This window comes from Metopolophium dirhodum, chromosome 7 (genome assembly GCF_019925205.1).
Source record: "Metopolophium dirhodum isolate CAU chromosome 7, ASM1992520v1, whole genome shotgun sequence".
In the NCBI taxonomy this organism is placed as follows: Eukaryota; Metazoa; Arthropoda; class Insecta; order Hemiptera; family Aphididae; genus Metopolophium; species Metopolophium dirhodum.
Window position 1 is genome coordinate 734320 of NC_083566.1, and position 23346 is coordinate 757665.

General features: G+C 30.7%; 2 protein-coding genes and 1 long non-coding RNA gene across 3 annotated transcripts; 2 read left to right on the forward strand and 1 right to left on the reverse strand.

Annotated features, from left to right (window-relative positions):
- Positions 1-998: 998 nt before the first annotated feature.
- On the reverse strand, positions 999-17659 carry LOC132948738 (zinc finger protein 239-like). Its single transcript, XM_061019364.1, has 4 exons — positions 17219-17659; positions 12460-12541; positions 12149-12271; positions 999-4231 (listed from the first exon to the last, which is right to left on the reverse strand). The coding sequence occupies exons 2-4, from the start codon at positions 12504-12506 to the stop codon at positions 3316-3318; spliced, it is 1086 nt and encodes a 361-aa protein (XP_060875347.1). The 5' UTR covers positions 12507-12541; positions 17219-17659; the 3' UTR covers positions 999-3315.
- Positions 14702-15396, forward strand: LOC132948280 (zinc finger BED domain-containing protein 5-like; the record flags this gene model as incomplete). The annotated part of the gene is made up of 1 exon (XM_061018691.1): positions 14702-15396. A coding segment is annotated over one exon (486 nt), but the record flags the coding sequence as incomplete, so codon positions are not given.
- A 403-nt stretch (positions 17660-18062) lies between the features above and the next one.
- Positions 18063-21547, forward strand: LOC132948741 (uncharacterized). Its single transcript, XR_009665042.1, has 3 exons — positions 18063-18210; positions 19110-19174; positions 19239-21547. It is a non-coding gene; the product is annotated as an uncharacterized LOC132948741 (long non-coding RNA).
- The last annotated feature ends 1799 nt before the right edge of the window (positions 21548-23346 follow it).

Genomic DNA, 23346 nt, shown 5'->3' on the forward strand with positions numbered 1-23346 from the left:
ACAGGTATAGCAAATAAACCCCCATAAGAACCTGTGTAATTCTAGAAAATAAAGCCTTCTGGTTATTTTGTATAATATGATCACAACTGCACAAGACACAATGCCAAATTATTATATTCTGTGACCGAACTACAATTTTACTCACTGGACGGACTCGAATATCTTGCCATAATCACTCATTATTATAATACAATTATTCGTTATTGTGAAAATAACTATATTGTCGTAGATTAGTATATTAGTGGATACAATAAATTATAGTCCTTTGACACTCAAGTTTACGGATGAATTTAGTTTCTATAATCAAGAAACTTCAAATTATTTAGTGTAAGTTTATTAAAACGTTGATACATTTATAAAAGATAGGTATTTACATTGGTATTGATAATTTTACAATATCATAGTTTACATTACATTGCATAAATAAATTATAAATTGTACAAATATATTGAAAATGATACATTTTATACTTTTTGATATTAACCAAACTAGGTAGGTACTTACAACTTACTACTTAGTACTTTTAACTGAGCCTACTAGAAAAAAAATAATACTACCTTGTTATTATAATCAGTGGCGGCTCGTGGTTTGGACGATCGCACCCCCTATGAAAACTAATTAAATGAAGAAAATTACTTGCATAATATTCTTAATTTTACATTTTTAAAAAATATTGCAAATTTTTTTTAAATAGTAAAATAGTTATAAATTACCTACTATAAATACCTATAAATTACCTACTTTACATTTTGTCTATTACATTAATTGTCGTGTGCGAACATTTCATTTGTTTCTCGGTTATTTCTTTGATACCAGGAGCCTATTGGTACGCCGTATGCATGTACACACGAGCAGTGTTGGACGACCGGCCGCGTCGTCCGAACAATATTCGTATTACGCATGTATGAGCGATGCGCACAATCGTGTGCGTGCGGGTACGTTTAAGCTGCGTTCTTATATACGGATATTGGACGACCGGCAGCGTCGTACAAGCAATATTCTGAATTCGTATATTATAATAACTTATAAGCGATGTGCGCAATCGTGCAAGTGCGGGTACGTTTATTGTTGCTACGATGTTAAGGGGAGCGTCGTCCATACAGTATAATATTATTAAAGTGTTTGAAAGTGAATTTATGACATCAATTAGAGGGAGTCACGTAAGATGTTGCACATAGCCAATAGGACACCGAATTTTAGTTTATTTTTAAATACCTAACAATTGCATCATAATATATATAAGTATGCTCTTTTAAACTCAAATATGGTGTTTTCTCTTTCTGTAATCACTTTTTAGGGCAGTTAAATGTTTTTGAGTTTCAACTTTAAGGATGATTTGTGGTAGATAGTATAAATATAAAATATAATTTTCAAATCGTTTAGAATTTCGGAAAATTGGAAAAACCGGCACCGACACCCTTAACAAAAAAAACTCTCGTGCCTCCTAAATACGTCGAATTTCAAATTTTTTTTTTCTAATAGATAATAGAAACATCTAATAGATAAATATTTTCTGCAGGTCAGATCAAAGCCATACATTTTCTTTTAAATAGCGTTAGAAAAGTACATTTCTTCAAATAAGAAATACTGTGTACTATTCAAATGCATAGTTTAGCTTGTATAATTATAATTTTGAAAATAAGGCTTTGATCTGACCTGTAAAACGTTCTCCTTAAAAAAAATGAACGAAATCAGTTTGTTTTAAAGGGCGTGAGAATATTTTCTGTTAAGGCTTGGTTTTGTACTAAAAAATCACCAGCTCTGACACCCTTAACATCTATCATGAGAAAATAATTTACCAGTCTTGTATTTCCCAAGTTAAGCCACGATAAATACTTTATAGCTTCATGCTTTTTCATTTTTTAAGGATAAGTAAATGAAAGGTTGTTTTACTACATCAGCGTTTAATTACTGCAGACCACCAGGTTGAGAAACATTGAGGCCCAGATATTTGAAATGTTAACAAAATGTTTGTATTAGTATTTTCTCTACATGATATAGTTTTTAAAATATTATGACTCTACCAACCTGAGCATTTTTTAGACATTTGAAATTTAATTTACTTCCTATAAAATGTCTAAAATTATTTTCGTATACAATTAATTATCATTGAATTTATATTTAACATGTACGTCATACATCATCATAGTGACTTACTCCTCAATTACCAATGATAAGGTGTACCTAACCGAATAAACTCGACACTTACAAGTTACAGTAACTGTTCAGCAGAGCAGTTTACTATTTCCCCCATTTTTTTTAGGTTGAGACAATTAAAGTGACAAAAGTGATTATTTCTTTAAATTAATTTGATTAATTTTTTGAATTAATTTGACTAGTGATATTTATCGCGCATGCTGACAAATCGATCCGGCGTTATCGAGATCCCAGTACCCATAAAAATAATTTTTACCGGGTCTTTAAAATCGAATACATCCCTCGACTTGTCATGTAAAACCAACTTGGGCAAATAGATCCACAATATATCGTTACCATATGTGGGATATCGACCCATATTTCCTCATAGTATCATTCACCATTTTATCTTGCACACAACTATCAGAAAATAAATAAATAAAGTTGTGGTATAAAAATCCACAGGAAAACACAATATAATTTTAAGTCAACTAGTAGATTACAGGATTAGATACCATACAATTTGAACTAATAAAAAGTAATAACAGTTGACTGAGGTAGAATACAATTTACATAAATGTATTGTATAGAAGTAAAGATGATTTTTATTATAACATAAAACATGATTCAGTAGTTGATAATATCATTATAATATAATATAATAATATTATGTATAAATAATAGTAGTAATTAATGTTATATATTAATAACATATTTAATGACATAATCATGGGTTGAAGAGTTATATTATACTCTGTCTCAAAAAACAACAATTTTTGTGGATCATAGTAACGGAATTAATATAAATTAACATTAAGACAATAGAACTTTCGTAGAGGTAGCCATGCAAGATTGAACGAAAATCTAGATTATACCATTATACACTATACAGTTGAATTTACAGACAAATATTTTTTTTTTTTTTATTTTTTATAATTTTTTATTTACAATCTGTTACAATAAAAATGGACAATAAGTAAAATAGATAATAGAATAAGTGGCTTGAGGAAAGGACGGATAATAGTAATATTGGTTACACAGAATAAAAACTGAGGACCAAATCATATATACCAAACCTGACAAAACAAGTGTTGCAATTCAAGGCCTTTTGACGGTACGTCTCAACAATATGCTTCTTCAAATTTTCTGCTTCCAAAACTCTTTATCACAGATATCGTACTAAATGTTTTTTCTTAAATGTATTCTTTTATGCACTGTTAAATTTCCTAGCTGAGAAAACCACTTGTCACAGATAACACATTGATATGGTTTTTCTGCATTATGTGTTCTCATGTGTCTTTTTTTGTAACTTGGATGAGTCAATGCTTCATCACACATATTACATTTATAGGTCTTTTCACCAGTGTGTGTCCTTGCATGTTGTCTTAAAACTTTTAAAAGAGCAAAGCTCTTATTACAAACTTTACATTTATATGGCTTTTCATAGGTATGTGTCTTCGCATGCTTTTTTAAATTGTGTAATCGAGAAAACGATTTTTTACAGATATCACACTGATATGGCTTTTTACCAGTATGTATCTTTCTATGCACATTTAAATTTCCTGATTGAGAGAACGCTTTATTGCAGATGTCACATTTAAATGGTTTTTCACCAGTGTGTGTCCTAGTGTGGTTTTTCAAACATGATGGTGTAGAAAACCCTTTATTACAGAAACCACATATACGTAGTTTTTCTTTAGTATGTAATCTCATATGGGTTTCAACAAGTTTTGCTTGAGAAAACCTTTTACCGCAAATATTACAGTTATAGCACAGAACTTTATTGTTATAGCTATTTTCACGGGTATGACGCAGTATGTGTATTTTCAAACCTGATTTTTTGTAAAATAATTTATTACACATTGCACATATTAATGGCTCTTCCATTTCACTAATATGAATCTTTATACGTCTAGTCAGATTTGCTGTATTGGATGTTAAAGTGTTTTCCCTTAAATTCAAACGATCAATTGTTTCCAAAGAGTAGTCTTCATTGACAACGGATCCATAAAATGTACATGTTTCAATAATATCTTCTTCAGTTTTTATATTGATATTAGTTGTGTTTACTTCTTTTTCAATTGTCCATGTATTACTAAAATACAAAATTATTTTAAAAATTAATATTATGCAAATTATATTATAAAATTTGCGAATTATTTTATGTTGCCCTTACAACAAATTTGTACTACATTTTAGATCAAAATCGTGTGCTGACTAACCATTTTTTTCAAGTACCTAACTAGTTGTAAGTAATAGGTACATTGATTTGAATAAAATGTTTATTGTTATTATCAGTTTATATTAACAAGAAGTTAGAGGTTTGAAAATTATGTGTATACACTGTATACATAATGATCATCAATCAGTTTAAATATAATCGGGTCGATATTCTAATAAAAAGGGTACATATTAAAAAGATGACATACATATAATTCCCTAGACCAAACTTTTATCAAAATGTTAATTATAATACAACTAATAACAAATTAGCCAACAACTAAGTCCCTACACAAATTAATCAGGGAACAATACCTCCAAACAATTATTTATACAGAAATCAACAAGATTTTCGGAAATTTTTCAGTGTGGGATTCCAGGACACATAAAAAGATACTGTAATACAATAAATTGTACAAACAACTCGGATTTTTTCACATATAACTGGGTCTGAATAACCGGAACGCAAATACAATACCAGCAACATTCCTTAAAAAAACGTCAAAAATACAAATAATACTATTTATACATAATATTATTATAATAATAATAAAGAAAAAATAAAATAAAAATAATCGGGAAATAAATGGGCAAACTATTACGTTGTTATTAGATACAGGGACGAGTGCAACAGTTATAAACAAAAAAGGTGGATAAGTGGATGTCACTCTGATGTACAGTAGGTTACAATTGGGTTACTGTAATGGATAGTGTTAAATTTGAATTCAATGATATAATATCATTGTATAAGAAAAACGATTCTGAGCGAAAACGGTCAGTCATCCTATGATATTACCAAGTATATTTGATGATTATTGTGAATAAAGTAATTTATATATAACCTATTTACGTGGAGCCTTGTTTTAAATTTTCAATCCTTAGCCATAAAAGTTAAAAATGTATAAATTTTTAACTACAAAATAATTAATAAATTATAAATTTGATAAATGTTGTCAAAATTTGAGCTTTAAATGCTTATAAAAAAAAATTGTGCCTATGTATTTTTAATATTTTTCAACTGCTATTAGAACGATATATCAGGAGCCTTATATTAAATTTTCACGCTTTTTTACCCAACAAATAAAAATTTATTGATATTTATAGAAAAAAAACTAAAAAAATTGAAAACTGACAATGTCCGTAAACAGCTCAAAAAGAGTCAAAATATTTTCAACATTTTATGGCGTATAGAAAATGCTAATATAAACATTCAGTGAAATTTTCAAGTATCTACAGTCATTCGTTTTTTAATTACAATAAAATAAGAAAATTGTTACATGAGAAATCGAGTAAATATCAAATGTTGTAAAAATATAAATTTCAGACGCTCATAAAAATTTAATTTAAGTTTCTTCTAGACATTTTTTTTTTGATAAAGGTAGACAAACTTATGAGTAATCTTATATTACATTTTCAAATCTTAGATTTAAAAAGAAAAATTTTTATGAATTCTCATCAAAATAATTTGCTATTTTTCGTGATTTTTCCGTATTTTGTCAAAATTTGAACTTTAAATGCTTATAATTAAAAACTGTGACTAAGGATTCTTAATTTTTTTCATCTGCCTTTGAAACAATAACCTGGGAGCCTTCTATTAAATTTTCAAGCTTTTTTACTCAACAGATAAAATTTTATTGATATTTATAGAAAAAAAAACTAAAAAAATTGAAAACTGACAATGGCCGTAAACAGCTCAAAAAGAGTCAAAATATTTTGTAAATTGTATGGTGTATAGAAAATGCTAATATAAACATTCAGTCAAAATTGCATGTCCCTACGGTAATTTGTTTTAGAGTTACACCAAAAACCAAAATCGATTTTCTCGAAAACAGATTTTGCGTAAAAATTCCCGTTTTTCCTTAATTTTTCTTTTGTTTTTCACGTCGCTTGTGAAAACTACTGGGAAATTTTTACTTTTGACCCCCCAAAGTACCAACTAGATTCACTTTCCTATCAGAAAAGTTACTATTGAAGAAAATCCAAGCACTTTTACTGTCCTAAAAGGTGATGACAGACACAAAAATAAAAAAAAAATAAAAAAAAAAATAAAAAAAATAAAAAAAAAAAACACACATCATTGTAGAATCAATACATTCATCGCTTCGCTCAGAATCTAAAACACATCATTGTAAAATCAATATATTCATCGCTTCGCTCAGATAAAATACTATTAAATGTAATAAATTAAATTCCGAGAGCGAACTCTACCTTGAAACGACGAAAAATTCTAAATTTAACATTTTAGGAACAGCTATGGCCCAGATAAAAATAAGAACGATAAAAATAAATCATAAAATAATTATAGCCAACGATATATATGCATCCGTAATAATGGGATTAGACATAATGAAAAAATTAACACAATTCTAGATTTAAAAAATAATTTAGTTACGTTTAATTATAAAGGAAAAGGAGTTATATTAAAAATAGAACAGGAAGACAAACCAATAAATACCTTACAAGACACGCACAATATTACACAAAATAAGCAAAAAATTAATTTTCAATAATTTCTATTACAAAATTCAGAAACATATAGTACCGAATGTAGATACCACGAAATTATAGGTAACATATTCACTGAGATAAGTAATGACTTCAAAATGAGTGCCGGGATTGCATAACAATTTAAAGAAAGATTCAAAGATGTAGACGTATTAAAAGCGCAGAATAAAAAAACGTACAGAAATAGCATTTTTAAAGAAAAATAAATTTTGTATTTAATAACAAAACGCGTATATAATGATAAACCCACCTACGAAGACATTTTTAACACACTACAAATGTTTAAAACACTTTTGCATAAATCAGTCAATAGATAATTTAAGACAACCTAAAGATTTTGCGGGGTTATATAAAAAAGACTGGGATTTAATTTCTAAAATGATTAAATTTACATTTCAAAATACAGATATCACAATAAGAATTTATAAATTAGATTTCGAACATAAAATAGAATGTAAGTCAATGGAAACAAGTGATTCACAACCAATAAATATTATGATAAATTCGCATGATACGGAAAAAAGTCACTAGAAACCAATAGATTATAACTTAAGGATAAATAACCAAATTAGCATCTTATCTTGAAATAACGGAACAAACACTGACAGATGGAGATTGTGGGGCAAATGCGTTAAAAGTTTGTTGAAAAAACGAAGGACTACATTTTACAATATTAGAACTCTTAAACGACATAGGAATACCAAGGTATAGATTGGGTTACCAACTCACAGATGATAACCTCGCATATTTGGCTGATAAATATAATAAAAATTTAATTATTTTAAAAGGCTATAATGAAATAAACGATAAAACATTAAAAAACACAGTAATATTTATTATAAACCAAACCATTTATATAGGAATATGTCACAAGAACAATCATTGAACCCCGGGTAAAATAAATACTAATAATCAGCTATTAACCTTACGTAATATGATAGTATTTACAGTAACACCTGATCTCAAAACTATTGAAAGAACAGATAGAACAATACATAAAAAATAGCAACACACAGCAAAATATAAAATACGACGGAATGGATACAAGACAAAACGGCTTTGATGAGTTAACACATCATGTAGAAGAAGTATTTGAAAACATGAATGAAAATTTAGCTGACACAAAATTAGCACAGACCAACAAAAATTTACAACTATTGCAAAACATGCTCGTAAAATAACGAAAACAATGAAATAATATGCAATATAACAAATTTAACAGATAGTAAAGAATTAGAATTTGATATAAATCCGAAACTATAACCCAATCACAACAGACACAATTAAAAATAATTTTAAATACATATACAGACTGCTTTGCCAAACACCCAATGGACTTCTAACTGTGAGCCATACGATGACATCCATTTAATGGCTCACTCTGTAAATAATGACCTTCAAATAGATGGACATAGTAGTGAGTCAACAATGTACCGTCCAATTCATGGAAAATAGACAGCATTCAATTAGAAAAAGCAGCGGTGGCAACTTTGGAAAATTGTTCAAATACATTTTTTGCTAGTTACCTAGCAATGAAAAGTATGTTGAAATTTCCCTGCTTAAATTACGAACAGTTAATGGTTAGGTCTGATTTTTCAATAACAAGTAAATTAGATTTTTTGTAAAAATTATAGTTCAAAAATGTCTGAAATGCATTTGCAAGTACATACTAACTCAATTTACTATTTTGGCTCAAAAGATCCTTGCAGATATATTATAAAAAAAACCACACAGAAAAAATATAGCACAATTTACTGAGAAAAAAATTAAAACCGAATTAATTAGTTAATTAAAAGTTAACGAAACTTGTATTTCACATATTGAATTTTTAATCAAACATCTAATAATATGTTAACTTTTTAGAAATTTCAACTGAATTTTAAAAAATATTAAGCACGTAAAAGTTGAAAAATCCAAAAAAAAAATTAAAATTCTTAAAAATATTTAAAATGGCCTCATCATTATCTTAATTTGTAAAACTATTTTACATTATGTTGTTATTGTTAATAATGTATTGACTGTTGTTGGTATTGTAACACACTAATAAATAAATTATAACTAATAAATTGTATTATATTAGTCTCAGTCACGCGCAGACAGTTGTACTGTACGCACACGCTTTTTGTAGACCCGAGTATTCGATTTGTTGCGCTTAATCCGAACCGTTTTTTCGTATCTTCTACCACTCACCATGGTTTTTGAACACTTCAAACCCTGCGCTGTCAGCTAAACATACTGACCCCACGTGCTACAGCAGGTAGTACCCAATTTTGTATATATTATAACCATAAGTGCGCGTATAGTGCAGTGTATGGTATATTATAATCTCACTTCCGAGGTACCGTTACTCACGGTGACCTTTGGACCTGCGATCCTATCATAATATAAAATTTAAACTAATATACGCCAATTATAAATTTAATTAGTGTAATTATGACCAAAACGATTAAGGAAAAAAAGGTAATCAATTACCAAATAATCATTCAAAGATAGCATCGCATAATAACTCAACAAGTGGTAATTAGATCGAATCAAAGAAAAGACATCACTCTTCCACAAACTCTGATCCACCGTTATTTCCACAAGTGCAACACTAAAAAAAACTGTTCTTTTCACCGAACAGATTTGAATTACTCAGTTCAGCTGAAACAACTAATGAAGAAATTATCAACGATGACCCACAATCCACCACCTCAGCCTCTGTTAAGCCCACAAATAATAAGCCACCCCCTCCAATATTTATTTAAGGAGTCGAAGATTTTCCAGGCCTAGTACCGAATTAATTAATTTGATAGGCGACAGGCATTTTCATTGCAAATCTACAACGGATAACTTAAAAATTCAAACATCGAACCCAGATTCTTATAGAACTGTTGTGCATTTTCTAAGGAAAGAAAAAGCAGAGTAAACCACACGTATCAATTAAATGAAGACAAACCAATTCGCGTGGTTCTGCGTAACCTACATCCCTCTACTTAGACAGCTCTAATTAAAAGCGAACTAGAAGTGCGACTATTTTAAGTAAGGCAAGTTACTCAAGTCTTACATCGAATCAATAAGCACCTCCTTCCACTATTTTTCATCGACTTGGTCTTAGAATCCACAGACTTTTCACAAGGTATATACAAACTGGATTCTTTATTACATACAAAAAAATTAAAATCGAAGAGCCTTACAAGCTAAAGATAATCAGCCAATGTCAAAACTGCTTAATGTCATACAAAATCATATTGCGGATACATGCCTCGCTGTGCCCGCTGCGGAAACAATCACCACTCTTCTGCCTACCCGAATTCACTCTAAGATCCTATGAGATGCGCCATATGCTCCGACAACCATCCGGCGAACTATAAGTGATGTTCAACTTATAAAGAGCTCCAGCTTCGTAAGAAACCATATTCAAATAACCATAACCTACATAATCTTAAGTTTAAGCATAATATTGTAAAAGACGGCCACCCATCAAATGACACTCCACCCAATCATCCAACTCATTTTAAACGTATGCTCAAGCCACTCAGAATCAATCTCCCCCTCAAAAAACTCCCGCACCAACTACAGATACTAATACGTAAATGTCATGCTTCCTAAACAAATTTCAACTCCTAATTAACCCATTAATTTCATTACTTACTAAAATTATTTCCAGGTTATTAGAAAAAAAAATGAATAGTTTAGCCACTAACAAATCACTATTAATTTTACAATTTAATGCAAACAGCCTCAAAAACCATATTAACGAGTTACAAAATGTATTACATCATAGACGCATAGACATTGCGCTCATTACCGAAACGCATTGTACTAAATATTTCAATTTCCACATACCTGGGTAAATTTTACTGACAGTTAACCATCCAGACAACACAGCACATGGCGGTGTAGCGATTTTCGTCAAATCCACTATTTATTTCCAACCATTCCCCAACTAGTGTCATGATCATATACATTGATAGGTTAACCTAACCTTAGGAGCTTTCTACTCTCCTACCGGATATAATATTACTAATATCATCTTTACGGACTTTTTCAATATAATTAAAATTAATTTTACTATAGAAGGAGACTTTAATGCCTAACACCACGCATGGCATTGTTTTGTATAATTTTATCAACATGAATAATTTTAATATACTTTCCCCTCCAAAACCCACATACTGGCCTTCATCCCTTAGAAAAAAACCAGATATTTTAGATATTTTTGTTGCAAAAGTATCCAGCAGTTTATACTGTTCTGTTATTAATATTTTAGTTCGAAACTCAGATCTTTCCTCAGTACTACTCAATATTTCCGCAACCCCACTAACTCGTACTGAAGCACCTAGATTATTTTCTCCTCTAACTAACCGCTTACAATTTCAAAATATAATAAATGAACAAGTAAATCTCAATGCCCAACTAAAATCTAACCTTGATATAGACAAAGCAGTAAACAGTTTAACCACACTCATACAGTCAGCTGCTTGGGCAGCTACCAAACTAGACAAACCTCCTAACACTTATTCCAATTCCCACCTAGTCCCCGAACAAATTCGGAGCCTAATAGTTGAAAGTCGTAGAGCCAGAGCTAGATATCAATCCTCCCGACTCCTGTCTCCCAAATCAGCATATAATAAACTTGCCAATTCATTAAAAAAAGCTCTAGCCAAACATAAAACAAATGAATCCGAACAAAATTTACAATTATTATCTAGTTAAGATAGTAGCCTTTGGAAAGAAACCAAGCGAATGATAAAATACAAAACTCCGTCGTACCCACTAAAAAATGCATACAATACTTTAGCTATCATTGATAACGAAAAATCTATTGTATTCCAATCTCATCTATCTGAAACCTTCCAACCATATGACATCCTCATTCCTCAACACTTAGAAAATGTTAAACGATATTTTAACTCTCCACTACCACATGCCCTTTAAAATACTTCACAGTGGCACATGGTCAAAGGTCATCACATATATTTAAATTCTATATTATACCATAATAATTATATCTGGAAGAGCATAAACCATTAATACAATTTTAATATTTTTATAGTTTAATCAATACTATTTAGTTAGGTAAAATTAAATAAATTTTAAAGAAATTGAGTAATTAAAAAAATATTTTTGGAAAAGGATTAGGTACATCATTTATATCTGTATTAAAAAAAAGTAAAAAAGTAAACAGCTAAAAAAGAAAAAATTTACAGTTTTCAAAATATAGTGACAAAAAGTCTAAAAAAAAAAAATGAGACAATAGCAGCCCTTTATGTCATATTACACTATGAAGTAAATATAATCTTACCCTATTTGTAATGTGGTATCATCGTTGTTATGGCCATTTTCCTCAATATTTTCTTGTTTAATAACTTTATTTAATACTTGATCATCACATCTAACAAGTGTAGGGTGTAATATATAATTATACCTAAAACAAATGACAAAAAAATGTATTATTTATTATTCAGTAGCCAATTATTGTTAAATCGGATACAATATATTAATTAAATAAATTATAACAACACCTAGTTTTATAAAATAAAATGAATTAAAAATGTACCGATGTTAAAATGTTATGTTTTTAATGTTTCACTAACAGTGTAGATATTTGCTTACTTAGAATTTATTGAAGAATCATTGAGTGATGGTTTTAATGCTTCCATATTGAATTTGTTCCCCTTTATAATTTTGTTGATTACTGTGAACATAAAACCATAAAAATTATTTAGCATTTGTAATCAAATTGGTCATTTAGTGGGGGGAAAGATTGCAGGTCGTATAAATAGTAAAACGTCTTGTTTGGTGACAAGTCATTGTCTTGCAAATTAAAACACCGAAATTAAGCACCAGTGTCTCACTTCATTTAAAGTACAATACCCAAACAAAGCATTAGTTTGTGTTTAACTAAATATTTTTGAAAAGTAACAGAATGTAAGCTCTGCTCTTGTCACCATTGTTTTCAACTCATAACTTGCATTTGTATCAAAAGAAAATTTAAATTTAAAATTATAAAGATAAATTCTTATTATTATTTAATTGTGATATCAAATCATAGATCAATGGAAAACATAACAAAATACAACTTTTTATAACATAATAGAGAGATATAACGTAATATGTTGTTCTGATAAAGTTATAATAGTGTACATAAGCGTTTAACTGTGATAAGTGTGAGACTGTATACAAACAGTTTACAGATTAACTTGAGGATAAAACGTAATTTCCTTTAATTTTATATTGTATTACCTAGTTCAATTTTGCCAATATGACATAATACACTACAACCTAACCTTTTTTTTTTTTGTAGTGCATTGTGAAGAATGCTATTTTAACCATAAGAAAACATGTATAACAAAAAATCGTTAATGGTGCGAAATGTATTTGGAAATTGGGGTTTTTGCTAAATGTTAATAACTAATTTTTAGTAATAATTTATAAAAATAAAAAAAACTCAATACACTGTGGAACATATTTCTATAATATATTAGGTACACTACTTAAGGAGTAGGACAGTACAGCCATTGGGTATGTTGCACAATTTATAAAAAAAAATTTAAAAACAATACATACTGCAGAACATATTTCTAATTCACTGATTGCATATAGGTAGTACAATTTATTATATATTTTTATGTTTTGAGTCCTTACGAATTATCTTTTTGAATTACAATAAAATAACTAAAATTTATTGAGGAAAAATAGTTAATTTACGCTTCTCGGGGGAACTTAAGTAAATCCCATAACTGAAATACACAGTCAAAAAATCCATCTTTTATATGATAGGTATATCACATCTAATAAGTAGGTAGTCTAAAGCCCGTATGCATAGAAAATGTATGTTTCACATAAGACATGTTAAACTATATGTTATGTGTCACATAAACTCACTATGCATACGGACATAAGAAATAATCTAATAATGGGAAATGTACAGATTAAAAGTTAAATAGGTAATATCTTTTGGTAATGTAATTAACTATTAAGACTTTAAATTGATAATACAAGTAGATGAAATACATACTTATTATCTGCATTATATAGTACACCAGTATTGTTTTTATTTGTTTGTATTTTATATTTTGTATGTTTATGACACAATTAAAAACATTTACTGGGGCATATTTAAAATTGAAAATTTTTTTCAATATAGAATAAGACATTTTTAATATCAATTATAATAATATCATTACTATGTAGTATATATATATTTTTTTATTCCAGCTACAACGTAGTAAGGTGTATCCTGTATAAATTGACATAAATCAAGAGTCAAAAATAAATTGTTATAATTTATTAAACAGAATAATAATATAGATTGCTGCATCAAAAATGTTCAGATTAACTACCTATTTAATTATTATTAGTTTGTATCGGCACCGTGCACGTTGATGCGACGGATTATACAGGGTAGGTTGGTAGGTACAAAAATCATGATATCCGTAGTTTTTGGTGAAGATAATAAACCAGTTATCCACGCACCAAACTCAATCATAATTATGCCAGATAAAATCAATTATGAATTTATTAAGATTTTTGGTCTTTAAAGCCATCTAACGAGAGTTTTGTTGCTACACGGGTATTTGTTGTTCGTCGTCTAATTAGTGCAAGTGTAGATACGCTCAGCAGATCATGTTAAGCTTCGTTAGTTTAAAAATTAGAGTGAATCTACCTATAATGAAACTTGATAGTAAGAACATTATCGGTGTTTGTATGTGGTTTTTAAACGATAGTTCAATTGTTTAGCACAGCGGTTCCCAACGTGTGCACCGCGAGCTTATTTAAAAGGCACCACGGCTCATCCGAAAATGAATAAAAATATTAAATTATATATTAAAAATTTACAATTTGTTGTAGTTGAAAAGACAAATATTTCCCTACAGATCGTGAAGTGTTGTTGAAAGACCATGAATGGATACTGAATCCATTTTCGGTTTGCGAAAAACCCTCATGTTTGTCTTCAATTGAATATGAGAGTTTGATCGATATTACTTCAGATTCGACATTGAAATCCACTTTCAGCAACAATTCTTACGTTCAATTTTGGCTAAATTTGAAAACTACAAGTTTTGATGATTTGAGTAAAAAAGCAATAACAATACTCCAACCCTTCGCTACCACTTATTTAGGCGAGGCAGGATTTTCGGCCTATACGACTATTAAAACCAAATACCGCAACCACCTTAATGTAGAACCTGACCTCCGTATCCAGTTGTCTCAAATTGAACCAGATATTGCCAAACTTTCCAAAAATAAGCAGCCTCAAATATCTCATAAACTATTAGTTTTCACTATTAGAGCAGTATTTTTTCTTTATACTTTCAACTATAAAATTATAATTTGTTAATAATATGTTCAATAAAATTATTTAAATCAGTTATGAATGAAAACTAGTGTTTATTTTTATCGCGTTCCTCGTGATATTCACAGAAGGGCACCTAACAAAATTTGTACAAACAAAAGGGCACTGCCGGCTAAAAAGGTTGGGAACCGCTGGTTTAGCAAGTTTTGTGTATGTAACATAGCGTAAATTAAAAATACTCTTAAACTTACTAAAAAAACTGAATTCTTAGAAATCTCACATGCAAACATTTTTTTTTTAACTTAATTAATAAAATACACAATCTGTACACAGCAGCACAATAAGAGTGTGGGCTAATTGATAGGACAAATTGAAATTTTGATTGAAGAAGCCACCCACTGATGACACTGTTGTCTTTTAATTATTTTTTTTTTTTGTTATTTGGATTAAGGGTTTAGTAGGTCTCTGCACCATTTTTGCTTAAGGCGACGAGGAGGGTTACCAGGGATGGTTAATGCAGCTCAACTTTTTATGAGTGCGTTTGGATGAGAGTTGAAGCATAGATGGAACCGTTAATAATAATTTTTTGCCTCTTCTTGAATTGTTTTCATGTGTAGGTCTTTATGCAGGGTGTGATTTGATACGTATGGTGGAGAATTGGTAATTTTCATTCGTGTTTTATTTTGGAAACATTGAATTTTATTTAAATTAGAAATTTTTGCATTGCCCCATAGCTGCAGGCCATATTATGTCCAACTTGGCTTTAGGAGAGATTTGCAGAGGAGTAATTTAATATTTAGTTTTGAGTGTTTATTGTTGACGATTAGAGTTCTGAGCATTCGTAAGCGGGAGTTTAGTTGTGATCTTTTGGCTTGGATGTGTTGAGCCCAGGTAAGACGGCGGTCGAGAGTTAGCCCAAGATATTTAACATTTGGGGATGGGGATCTGCGTACCAAAAAGCGTTAGGTACTCCTGGGCATGGTGCTAGTTGAAGTGTAAAGTATGTACTGATTTGGATTGGTTTATTTTAAAATGCCACTTTTTATACCAGTCTTTCATAAATAAAAGATGGTTTTGTAGGTTTTTGGAGGCTGTAGTAGGATCTGGACTGGATGATATTATGACTTTGTCGTTGGCATAGTCTGCTACTAATGTGTTGGGGGTGGTCGGTTGGTCGGATATATAAATATTATACAGAATTGGTGAGAGGATTCCACCTGCCGCGATTCCTGCTATATTAGAGTCTGAGGAGCCATAATGGACCTGGAAGTATCGGTCTGCGAGTTATGATTTAAGTATAATGTAGTATGTTGGGTGTAGGAATTTTTTTAGTTTGTATAGCAGACCTTCATGCCACACTCTATCGAAGGCCTGGGATACATGGAGGAAAGCACAGGTACAGTAACTTGTTTTTTCGAGGGCAAAGGAGACAGCGTCAACAACTCAATGAACTTGGTAAATATTCGAGTGTCTAGCACGAAAACTAAATTGTTAGTCTAGTAAGATTTTTTTATCAAACATAATAGGAAGTATATGTTTAAGCAATTCTTTCCAGTATTTTACCGAAAAACGGCAATAAGCTGATCGGTCATCAAGTATATCTGGGTTTTTACGAGCAGAAGTTGGCCAGTAGGTAGGGCCCAGGGGAGCAAGTATTTTAAGTTTTATTATACTTGTGAAATCTCGTAAGACTAGTCCACGTGGGTTATTCGTACAACATCCCCAGCTTTGGTGTTTGGCATTAAAGTCGCCTTCAACCATAAAATTGTTAGACATAGACAATGTTCTTACCATCTAGTTTCATAATAGGTCGATTCATTTTAAATTTTAAGCTAAAGAAGCTCAAAGCCTAAGTCGAGCCGCAACAACTGTTCTGCTATGGAACAGCATTATAGCCGCTGCGGCCGGCGGCTGTACTCGTCCGTAAGCAGTATGGTGCGTCCGGTCGCTGTCACTAGCCACGGCTAGGAAACCGTACCTTAAGACGGAGACAACAAATATCCGTGTAGAGTGTCCTCTCATCGGAATTGACCGATAGTGTACTATTGCTCAATTAATTATAATATACGCTCTCACCTGTAAACAATGATGGTGTCGCCCGCGGAAGACGACGATTCGCAAATGAGCCGTGAGGTGATGGTCGCCAAACGATTGTCCACGAGGTTTACGCTTTATGTAAACGGATAAACGAGTAGCAGCGAGTTGAAAAATCCGTGACAACAAACCGAGGTGTATCGTGTGCGTTATAGAGGAGCTCCGGAAGAAGACAATTCGCAAGTGAGGTAATAGTCGGCAGACGATTGAACCATTGAACATGACATTTGAATGCAGAAGCCACATTGACAGAAATCTGCTGCGTGTTTCCAGTGTACGAGACGCGGGGCGGAGGGGCGAGAAGTTGCCGCCAGTCGGTCGTTATCATAGATAATATATTCTTATATGATCTTATATTACTCCATGGTTGCGACCATCGCTGACGCCGCAAAGGCCCGTCCCACAGCTGCTGCAGCTTGGCCGGCAGGTTACCTACCATGGTTTAAGATCTATCCCGGAGTGAAAAAATATGATGAAAAAAAAAGGTAAAAGAAAAAAAAGTACCAACTAAAAAAACTGTCTCGATACGAATTTTGTGTTTATGCATTTATCGCACTGCACTGAATTCATACGATTATTTATCCGTAAACGACTATCGTATAGTATCGTGTATTCGTGTTTGATGACCGTTAAAGTAATGTTGATGTCCGTTATTTAACCGCCATTTGCGTCATTTTACGGTGTACACTGTACATGTAGGACGCTATACTCTATTCCCCTCAAGTTTACCCACATTTTTTTGTTTTGCGCACGCAGAGTATGTGGAAAATGTTGTCACAATACAGTTCATTATACACCGTGGTGTTTCGTGACGTGAAACTGTTGAACTACAGCGAACTGTATTGTCGCAACGTTTTCTGGTTTTCGGCATACTCTGACGGGGAACCGTGTATAGATTGTAGGACGTAGGTAGCCGTTGCAGGCTCCTGGAGTCTAGTTTGTTCAAAAAGAAAGAAATTTCAACTAAGTTAAACGTGAGTATTACCTGTACTTTTAAATTTTTTACTTTAATAATAAGTTTGTAATGCACCTCTTTGGTCATGTGCTCCAAAGTATTCATATTTGTTCATAGCAAGTGTATGCAGTATCTTTCTACTTATACCTTATGGCTTGTATACCCGTCTTAGAAACAAAGTGTACTCATCCGCATAAGCGTGCGCACGGGGTAGTCGTGGTAGGCACTTGACTACTCTGCGAACTCCCCCCGGCCCCTCTCAATATTCAATATCTATTATTATTACGACAATTGATAGTCAATCATAAAATACTTTTTTTACTTTGGTAAATGTAGTTAAATTGGGTTACCCTATCCAAATTAGTTTTTATAACTTCGGTGTGAGTATGAATATTATAATATATTATATACAGGTACGCAATATGTGCGTGTGGTAATATGTCTTATGTACTTATGTTTATGACTACCTTGCCAGAAATTCTGCTTATTTCACGCTTATGCTCATCCGTACTCATATGTATGTAAGCACGGGATAATAATGGTAAGCACTTGACTACTCTGAAAAATTTTTGCCCTCCTTATTAATATTTAATATTATCATGATAATCTATAATTTTATTTGTATTTTTAAAATTCTTTTTTTCTATGGTAAGTTAAGTTATTATATTTTCCATAATAACTTACTTATCAAGTTAAATTTATGATTAGTTAACTGTTAACTTATTGATCTTGTGTTATCTTAACTTGACTTAAGTTAATTATTTTCCTTAATTTGTCTACCTTTGGCATGAATCACCTTATATGTTCTGCTTAATGTCTTGATTAGCTAGTGTTGATTTGTTTCTGTGAAACATTTTATTATAATTTGCAATTTATTACCGCATACTAATGTAATGTGTTCATATTTATTATTTACAGAGAGACTGGTTACAATTGAAAATCAATTTTTTGTAAAATTTTGACTACCGCAAAGAAACTTACAAGTAATTTTCTTAAAATGTGTATTGCATTTAGTTAACAAATTAAATAATTTATTTAATCCAACAGATCAGAGATATGCATTCAAGAGCAGGAAGCGAAAACACAACAAGAATTATCAGAGAAAATATTCAGCAACTCAATAGATATCATGACATTTTGTCATTCTTGAGGAAAACTGGCCACCTCAATGATGGTCATGTTTTTGGCAAATTGGACCTTATCCTTGAAATTTTTTTTTATTATTATAAAATGACTTAATAGTCCACTACGGACAAATAATAGAGCTTATTAAGGAGTCTCAATGTATTTAATCAACATTGCTTATATTGTTAAATTAATAAAAATTATAATCAAAATATTATATATTGACTATAATAATAAGATAATGGGCATATTTTTAGATGTTCAGAGAGCTTTTGATTGTGTTGCTTATAAACTATTAATTAATAAATTAGAACATGCCGGTATTTGTGGTATACCAAATAGATTACTTAAATCCTTCCTAAATAATAAAACTCAAAGAGTCAAACTTAATGATTAGTATAATGAAATCCAAGAAGTATCTTGTGGTGTACCACAAGTCACAGTTATAAGACCCTTATTATTCATAATATTTATTAATGATCTCTTAAAAATTCCCATTAACTTATATACTGAAATTCTAAACTTTGCTGATAATACTTCAATTCTATTATCTGAACAAACAATAGATACTTTATATTATGAAGCAAATAAAACATTAAATAATATTATTGTTTGGTTCTGCAAGGACAAATTGAAACTAAACTTATTCAAATCTAAATATATTTGTTTCAGTCCATAAAAGTGTAATATTTTAAATCCAAATAGTCTAATAGTTAATTCTTTAAAATGTTGTTCAGTTTCGGATAATACGTGTGGAACTCAAAAAAACGAAAGAATTAAAATACCTATTGATCTAATTCTTGATTATAATCAAGTCTATAGACTCAAGTGGAAAAGTTAAATAATAAAAATAATAAATAAAACAAATAGAATACTGAATAGTCATATTAAGTATATAAATAATAAATTACGTAAATTCTTCTTTATTTTTATAAATATTCAATATATATTTATCAACTCATATAAAATAATTATTTATCATTGGGGCAATCTGTATTTACTTTTGGTATTTTAATATGGGGAGGTACTTTATAACTAATTATTAATAATTAATTGCATTACTAAATATCTACTCTATTTGCCAATTGAAACAAATACTAAGTTAATCTATAGACTATAAGGAACTAAAAGTAAATTATTTTAGGTATATTTTTCATTTTAATAATTAATACTCTAGTTGAACTTTATAAAAATAAACATTTAATTATCTCCTTAGTTCATGATTAATGATTATAGTACTAGATACAAATATAATATAAATATACGTTTACCTAGATATAATACAATTTTCGGCTGAATGAGTGTTTTGTACAATGGTCTAAAACTATGCCAAACTTCAGATATTAATATAAATCATTTTTGTAATTTAAACTCTTCCAAAAGATGTAAAAAGTCTTGATTTATCTAGTATATAATTAATATTGGTAAATTTAAATAATATATTATATTATTTTTGGTATATTTTATGCCATATTATTCCTTTCCTTTTGACCTTTATTCTAATTAAAACATTGCTTACTATACTTTTTTATTTTAATATAATATAATTTTACTTATGCTATTATATGTAAATTGTAACTGATAAGAACCGCTCCCCCAGCACAAGCTTAGCTTTTAGGAGGTGCTGCAATTTAATGTATGTTCATTGTACATATTATAATGTATCACCTATATTATGTTTTGGCAAAAATATATTATTATGTAGCAACACACACTTTTTGTATCCATCAAGAAATCAACTAAAAGTTGTAAAAACTAATCATTCCTAAAATGTTGCTAGTACATTAAGGTATGGCATAGAAATATTACTGTTTTATTCAATAAATAAGAAAATGGGTTTATATAAGTTAATTGTATGTATTATTAATATTTATAAAAAATAGATAATTTAGAAAAAAAAATATTTAAACTTGTTAAGTTAAGGAACGAATTTAAAAAAGGAATACTTTTTACTATGGAAAAGACTTAGAATAATACATTATGTATTTTATTATATTCTTTACACTATGAGTAAAACATATATAGTTTAAAAAGTGTTTTGTACAGGCAATTTGACTGCAATTTCATACTATTGTGATACCCTCGTAATTTCGTAAGCCATTGAATATATAAAAATATTGTACTCCACCAAAAGTGTTTAACGTATATTGGCTTTCATAGTTGTGATTATCATATTTACCATATTACCTTGTAATAACGTAGAAATAAGATAAAATAAAAAATAAATATAAATACGACTCCTGTCGATAGTTATATTAAAATAGTAAAAGTTAGAGTAGTAAAATTACGCTATTACCTTCCTCCAGGTGTTCGGAAGGCTCTCGAGATCATGTATTCAAGAATTATATCAAATACACCGTACAATATAATTTTATGGGAAAAAAAGCACATAGAATGTATTAACTGCAATCAACATAAAATATTATATTATAAGCCTTACCTGATTCGCAGTTGTTTGTAGATAATATTGTAGGAGTTTTAGGTTTTAGATAAAACAAAGTAATACTTCAAATACACAAATTGAATTAAAGAACGCACTGATTATTGCTCGCATAAGGAGTCCAGTTGTCGCTCGTTGAAATCTGTTTCTTTTTGTACTTGAGAGGTTGTTACTCTGGTGGTTGGTGCTCATGCACTGATTTAAGGGACGGACGCGAGGATGCTGACCAGAGAGTGGTGGGTGACTTTGTCACTAAATTATCGTGGGCTTGGGAACTAGATTATTCTTTGGCGTCAGCATAAAGTAAGGTCACACACATCCTACGTAATATTGTTATGAGTGCGTGTCGATATCTTAGTTGTCGTTGTCAATGGTTTTATTTGATGCGACCGATTTCTACAAGCGACAGTCTGGCCGTTTTTTATTATTCTGTAAAATTTTAGTTTATTATAAGGGTGTGTGAGCATATCATTACAATATGGGATTTTGCTCTCAGGCTTATAACAATTTTGGAAATTCTTAAATCTTCCTATCTTTATAAAACCTTCAAGGGTCGAAAAAGATGCGACCCTAGATCATTTCCCAGCTCAAAAAATATTATTTAACTCAATTATATGGGTGGTAAACGATGTTTTCGAAAATTAAATTTTTCAAAAAAAAAAAATTGGCTGGAAATTTTGTTTTACTAATTTCTCAAGCTTAAATACGAGGCTCAGCTTTTTTGAGAATATAAATTTGATCTAGAGGTGTCACTGCAATGAACCTCGAAGATTTCAAGACGATACAACCAATATTAAAGGAGGTAGTACTTCAAAATGTACATCCAATTTTGTGTTGTTAACTTAAATATATATATTAGAGTGAATTGACCTATAATTGTATAGGTTTTAATATTTTATTCTTATATACCTATAAATTTACATTAATAAATAATGAGCTACACGTCTACTAAAAATGCAAAAATAATTATTACTTAAAAAGTTAAAACATTAAACAGACGTATACCATAAGGAAACGTCGGGAATACGAATAATCACTTAAATCACGTTTTTAAACTTTTTGCTATTCCGATTACGGGCAAAATAATGGTCGTACGTACTTCGACCATAGACCATTTTTGAATCCTCGTATACCAAAAGACCAGAATCACTAAAGATTAGACCGGCCGGCGTCCGTGAGGACGTTAGTCTGGTGGTCGTGGCTTCGTTATATATGGGGTAGTTCGCCCTCGTCGTGACTGGGTAAGATTGGGCGAAGCGACCCGCAATTTATCTCGTCACTACCCGAGCCCGTTGGGACGAACCACCAAAGTGCGCAGAGTCTTATGTGACCCACCCGCCACATTACTCCCCCTCCCCCCAGTCTCACGTGTCGTAGAAGATGGGACCCGAGCCAGCGTCGTAGCCAGGCGCGCGGTCGGACGTGTGGGAACTGGAGAGGGGGCTTCGTTAACGTCGAAGTCACCAAATTGGCGGAGGCGCACTAAAGATTAGACCGACCGGCGTCCGTGAGGACGTTGGTCTGGTTTGCTTGCTTTGCTTGTATGACGACCGTGTAGGTCTTAACTATACCAGGCTCTTGTCTTTTTTA

Bases quoted from the DNA above. Each gene is read 5' to 3' on its own strand.
- LOC132948738 (XM_061019364.1), bottom strand. From the start codon at position 12,506: ATGGAAGCATTAAAACCATCACTCAATGATTCTTCAATAAATTCTAA. The intron at 12,272-12,459 runs GTAAGCAAATAT...CATTTGTTTTAG, and splicing joins GATTCTTCAATAAATTCTAA to GTATAATTATATATTACACC. The intron at 4,232-12,148 runs GTAAGATTATAT...TTTGTATTTTAG, and splicing joins GATACCACATTACAAATAGG to TAATACATGGACAATTGAAA.